The sequence below is a fragment of the Etheostoma cragini genome, chromosome 5 (genome assembly GCF_013103735.1).
Source record: "Etheostoma cragini isolate CJK2018 chromosome 5, CSU_Ecrag_1.0, whole genome shotgun sequence".
Taxonomy (NCBI): domain Eukaryota; kingdom Metazoa; phylum Chordata; class Actinopteri; order Perciformes; family Percidae; genus Etheostoma; species Etheostoma cragini.
Genome location: NC_048411.1, coordinates 16,321,078 through 16,327,126, shown reverse-complemented (window position 1 = coordinate 16,327,126; position 6,049 = coordinate 16,321,078). Strand labels below are relative to the sequence as shown.

General features: G+C 38.4%; 1 protein-coding gene and 1 long non-coding RNA gene across 3 annotated transcripts in view; one reads left to right on the top strand and one right to left on the bottom strand.

Moving 5' to 3' along the window:
• Positions 1–4,703, bottom strand: part of LOC117944833 (zinc finger MIZ domain-containing protein 2-like) — a 20,730-nt gene extending 16,027 nt beyond the window's left edge. Inside the window, exons 1-3 of one of the 2 annotated variants that reach the window (XM_034871999.1) lie at positions 4,260–4,703; positions 3,904–3,910; positions 98–197 (exon numbers count right to left, since the gene is read on the bottom strand). In XM_034871999.1, the coding sequence (XP_034727890.1) occupies positions 98–147 (50 nt within the window). In that variant the 5' untranslated portion in view covers positions 148–197; positions 3,904–3,910; positions 4,260–4,703. Of the gene's footprint in view, positions 1–97; positions 201–3,903; positions 3,911–4,259 lie in introns of both variants that reach the window. The other variant, XM_034871998.1, reaches the window with a different exon arrangement.
• Positions 1–4,811, top strand: part of LOC117944902 — a 19,645-nt gene extending 14,834 nt beyond the window's left edge. Inside the window, exons 3-4 of the long non-coding RNA XR_004656687.1 lie at positions 3,280–3,286; positions 4,800–4,811. This is a non-coding gene — a long non-coding RNA (uncharacterized LOC117944902). The remainder of the gene's footprint in view (positions 1–3,279; positions 3,287–4,799) is intronic.
• The last annotated feature ends 1,238 nt before the right edge of the window (positions 4,812–6,049 follow it).

Below are 6,049 nucleotides of genomic sequence, written 5' to 3'. Positions count from 1 at the left end.
GTGAGTGAGTGAGTGAGTGAGTGTCACAGTAAAACTAAAATGACTTGGATTAAGAGATCAATACAATCATTGTACATCATTGTGTGTGTGCGCATACCTGTGTGGGTTGTTAGTCAGTCCAGCCTTCATTTGGTTCAGAGGGTTCATGGTGGGAGGGGCTCAAGGCTCGCCGGGGTTCAATTCGACAGACAGACAGACTCCTGGAAAGAAAGTCAGACAGTTGATTAATTATCTAAACTAAATTTATTAATAATGAAAAAGATGAAACATAGTATATTATTGTTCCTTCTGATATTTGGCAAGTTAAACTGAAAACATAAAATTTTAGGAAAATGCAATTCCCACAATGCCTTGCAGGAAAGTCAGCTCAGAGTTCACAACTTTTGCAATACATAATCATCATATCATCTAACAATTGATTTGCAAACATTGGTGAAATACGTTTTACCATGTATCCAGCAAATTTAAATAATTCATGTTACTGTGTTGTGTAAACAGTTAACTTCATTCAATAATGTATGTGGCCTTTTCTATTACGGGGTGCTAATGTTTCACCAAAACAAGTTCCTTCCTGAGAGTACCAGTATTTAGCAGAGCCACCGTTGCTGTGTCCGCTACTTTGCCCTGCCCAAGAAGATGATTGTGATGAAGTGATTGGTTTAAATAAATGCAAACAACGGAGTATTTTTTTTCTCTCCTATCCCCGGAATGTATGTGTGGTGTAGCCAGACCCTACTCCACAGTGTTGTGGAGATAGCCAGCTGAAATCTTCAGACAAAATCTTTGTAACATAAATACTTTGACTACTTCAGTAGCAATTTTCACTAACCTAGGCACTGAACGGTTTATCAGACACTTAGCATAGTTTAACACTTTTGACATCGCTGAGATTCTTTGATTATATAACTAGTTTACTCATCACTTTGTAATAATTTCTCCACTTCAACTGGTTTATTAAACTCTGATTAACCAACAGGTGACTCACTCAGCTTCAACATTCCTGGATGTTGCTGTGTCATTGAATGCATTATCGCATTCATCATCAAACCGATATTTGGATTTCCTCTGACAGACAGCTGAGACACAACTGAAACTGGTATTTGATAAGATGATAATACATCATGATAAAGATCTCAGTATACTGCAGTATTTCTACTTTTAGTGAATACTTCCTCTATCACTGGTTAACTGCAGATGAATTCACAATCTCCAGCTTAAATTAATTCACTTTTAATTATGGATCAGTCAAATTCCGTAACCATGATAACGCACTTTATTGTCAAATTTTTTAAAAAAAAGCTTCGAATTTTTTTCTCTCCTCAAATAGAGAGCCATAGTCACGCCCTTCTACTTCCGGTCAACGGGATCAATCTTTTGAACAAATATGACGTTCGTCAATTTAAAACATAATTTTTCAACCAAAGAAAGTCTCAGTTTATTGTTAAACTGTTGAAGTAGAAGACTGTGAAAGAAGACTGTTGCATGGATGACGTCTCGCTGAAGCTACGATGTCTCTGTGTGTCGTACCAGGGATGTAACGTTACTCAAATGAGCAGAGAAGCTTGCTTGTTCTTTTGCTTATCGGCTGAAAACATTTCACTGGATAAAAAACACATCAGGTAAGATAACGTTACATGTGTTGTGGAACAGAGCTAAGCTTGCTGTCTAGCAAGGAAGTTGAGCATCAAGCTAGGTGACGGAAATTGTGTAAGATGAAAGATGTAGTTCACTGAGCGGTTTCACTGAAAACTAAGTGGTACTATGACAAACCTACGGCTAACTGAGACTTTCTTAGGCTGAAAAATTATCTTTTAAATTGACGAACATCATATTTGTGATCCATGGATCAATTCAAACAGGATTTAAAAAAAATGTCCTTTCCCCGTTCAGTATTTTTTCCAAATTAAGGTTCAATGAGATCCTGGCTTGAAATAGAGAGTGGGAAATGTTCAGAGTTATTGGTGATTGATTAATTAAACTGACAAAGATTCACATTTGAGTAACTTATAAAAGCATTCAGAGCTCAGTTTAATTACTCACCAGTGTGTTGGTTTAAGTAAACTTTCTAAAATATCAAAACAATCCAGAGTGATACTTCTTCCTCTTTGGCTGAATACAAACAAAGCAGTTTGGGGAGAGCACTCTTAAAGTTGGTGTTTTTCCCCGGAGTTTCTGAAGAACTACTGAGAATACAAAACACAACTGGAATCACTTTTACTGGGCGTGTAGCTTCTGATAAAGGTCACATTTAATTGCCCAATGTGTCGATAGACTTTGGTATGATGTTCACTATGAGACAGTGAAAACAGTCTTTTCAGGAAAACTGCCTCATTTGTTTGAGCTACTAAAACACTGTTCACTATTTCTTTAGTTTTAACACTTTTATTATAAGATTGTTCAACACCATTATACTCGCAAATATGGTTAAATCAGCAATCAGAAAATTAAAATCCCTTTTGAACAATCAGATGACAGAACACAGTGGTCCCCAACTTTGACTCCTGAATTAAACTTAAACTTTTTGCTTGCCTTTTTCTTGTAAAATACTGAATACTTTCAGTAGAATTGTTTTAATTTCAGATCTGCAACAATAAGCTGATCAATTAATCAGCAACTTTTCTAATAATTGTGACGTGGGGATATGCTATAAGGTGCAAGAAGCCAAAATACATCCGATACAGAGAAACTATTATCATAGCAAATTTTCTTAGCTACGGTACTGAAATTATGTGGCAAATTTAGTTAGGAAGGATGCTTGATACTGCAATTGCAATATGATTCACATTATTGGCAGTAATTATTATTTTTGCTTCATTAAAAACCTATTAAAATGACCATGGTGTGATTTTTGCAAAGATCTACTAAACAAAAGCCCCTACCACACATGCAATGCAACCCTAAACTTATCTAGAATTTAAGTGTGTTACTCGGAGGAACTGTATGTGAGCCCAAAAATTGTCCGACAAATTTCAGCAAGAACATTAAGAGACTCAATTGTTGATGATCAAATTACAAACTGGCTACGTGACTGCATCATGTTCTGCCTCCTGAAGGCACGTAAAGGGCGCCACTCTCACCTGAACCAAACAGACTTTCCAATAAGTTCAAATGGGTCTGACAGGGACAATCTCCTGTCGTGTACTACATGTGAGAAAGGAGAGAAAAAAAATTCGTACACATTTCTATTTTAAAAGAGAAATCTACACATATTTACATTAAGATATTGTTTATTGCTCAATTCAAAGTGTTTTGTTAAACTAAAAACGTTTGTATTGCTAGGATCTTTGTAACTCATTTGTGTTATTGTATAACACTGTAGACCGCGAAACCGTGATACGGTTTTTGTAACGTGAAAATCTTAACGTTACATTGTGGGAAAGTTTTTATTAAAAAGGTTGTTGAATGAAAGAATAAGCCTATCTATACAACAGCCTGTCACTAAGTTTCGTACTTTAAACAATTCCTAATAATAATAATAATAAACGTTACCTTATTAAATTATAATACATTGTGTTAAACTGTGTAACGTTGTGAACTAAACAGGTTTCACTGGCTAGCCTTTAAACTACCAACCCCTCCTACCCTGGGGCCGCGAGCACTATACACAAGCACGCACCTGGTATAATGTTATGGCCAATGTTTGAAAAATAACGAGATAAACTGAGAGGTGTTGCTCTGTTCCGGTTATCTCGTTCTCATGTGTCCGTCTTGGTGAACTCCTTCGACAAAATGACAGAGTCACAGGAGACATTTTGAGATTCCTTGTAGTGTTGCAACCAGGTAGAAGCCAATGCTATCATGCTAACAGACAGAAATGAGGCTTCTCCTTGCCCCGCTGTTAGCATTTAAATGCTAACAAGACGACAACAACCCACCGCGTCTAAGTCAGCCTAAATACTCAACCAAACACCTATTCAGACGTTCACGATACGAGAACACTAATATGAGATGATGTATTACATCTACCGCAGTCATTGCTTATATATAACAATTTAACAGCTGTTAGAAAGCTAGCCTGTTAGCCTATCTAGCATCAACGGGTTGTGACAATGGAATGCTACGAGGCTAACAATTAGCCACCAGCTAGCTTCTTCTTCCAACACAAAACATTTTTAGCCCCACTAAGCAGCCCAGTCAGTGTTTTAATAAGCGATACATTCTCAGTTATTTAAACACACACATCTATATATATATATATATGTATATATCACACAAAGACACGGTGAGCAGAAATGCTGTTTTCCCGAGAACAGACCTACCTCCTCTAATGTAAACGGTACTTCCCCGGTGTCCAAGCCCTGCTCCGGGGCTCCGCAGTCTGAGCTCCTTCGGGCCTCCCGGGCATCAAGGACCGAGCGCCCCTAAAGCCAGTACAGTCCACCACTACAATAGAGAGAAACCACCTCAAAGACCCCCCAAAACATCCACAAAAATCCCGATGAAATCCTGCAAGGAGGCCAAGATTCAACCCAAGACTCCTGGCTGTAACTCCAGCCAGCTAGCCTTCCCTGCCACCCGATCTCTGCGTCTGATTATCCGGCTTCAGCAGGCGACACCATTCCCGCAGCTCCAGGATTATTAAAGTAGAAATAAATATAAAATTAATAACTGAGGTTAACCCTTGTGTGGAGTTTGACGTTAGCTTCAGTGTGTTTCCTCTGCATCGTTGCCGGTGGAAAAATCAGGCAGGGGGGGGGTGATGGTGGTGTGTGTGTGTGTGTGTGTGGGGGGGGGGGGGGGGGGGGGGGGGGGGACTGTGCGAGAGAGACACCCACCCACACAGAGAGAGAGAGATCCAGACAGACAGACTGGGGGAGAGAGGACTGAAAACCGAGCTGCAACTACCTGCCAATTATACCACGAGACAGAGACATACTGTAAACACCCCAAAAGAAGACTGTCAATCATCTGTGTGTTCCTGCACTGGCTATTTGCACTGTGCTGATCTTTCTTTAGAGACACACTTTGCAGAACAGATACCTCGAAATACACTGTTTACACAGTTCTTACTGGCAATGTCCACACTTTTTCCTCTTGAGTTATCTTTACTCATCTTTATAGGCCTTTATTAAGACACATTTCAGATTTTTGTGTGTATTTTAAAGTTAAAGTGTACCTATTTTCATTTATATAGTTAATTACAATGTTGCAATGCAACCCATCTCTTTACACTTTAATGGAGTAGATCTTTATAAGTACATTTTTATGTAATTAGATTTCTTCCCTGTATTGTTTATAATAAAATACTATTTCATTTAATCAACATATTTTACTTGTACTCAGTTGTTCCCAACATTTATGGCTTGTAAAGTCTTAAGTGACTGGGCTAAGTAGGCCAGGTTCAATTCATGACAACAGTTTTGTAAGTGTGATTAAAAGCAAATTAGCAAGTTAGAAAACAGACACTAATGAATAATTAAGTTGGGTCCATTATTATCTAATTTGTTTTGTAAAAAGGTCAAAATGTAGTTTGAAGAGCTTTATTTCTTCAGTTTATACTGAGCTTATGTTGTACAGATTTATTAATACAGTTTAGTTTTATTAAATTACCACAAACTAACTGACTCGTAGTAAAGCTGGGGTCAGGCCATGTTGCTCCAGAATAGGAGTTCTGGTTGTTGTTTTTTGGTAGCTACAAATTTGATCATAACAATCTAATCCAGATTGACACCTGAACACTGCAAATAAAAGTCACAGTGGTTGGATTAAACAAAAGTAGAGATAACGTTTTAGTCCAAAAAGATCCTACATTTCCCACAATGCACCGGATAGGAGCCATCTTCCAACAGAGTCCACACCTTCACTTTGTGACAATAGTCTCCAAGCCTGATGACATCACTATGACATCATCAGGGCTATTTTGTCAAGAAACTCAGAGAGAGAGAGAGTGAGTGAGTAAGTGAGAGAGAGTGTGTGTGTGTGTGTGTTTAAGAGTAGACCACCGGTATAAACGGACAGTCTGCTTGTCTGAGGAGGTGCTCCTGTGATCCCTAGCATTTTTCCATGGCAACTGATGATCAACACACACACACACAGACACACACACACA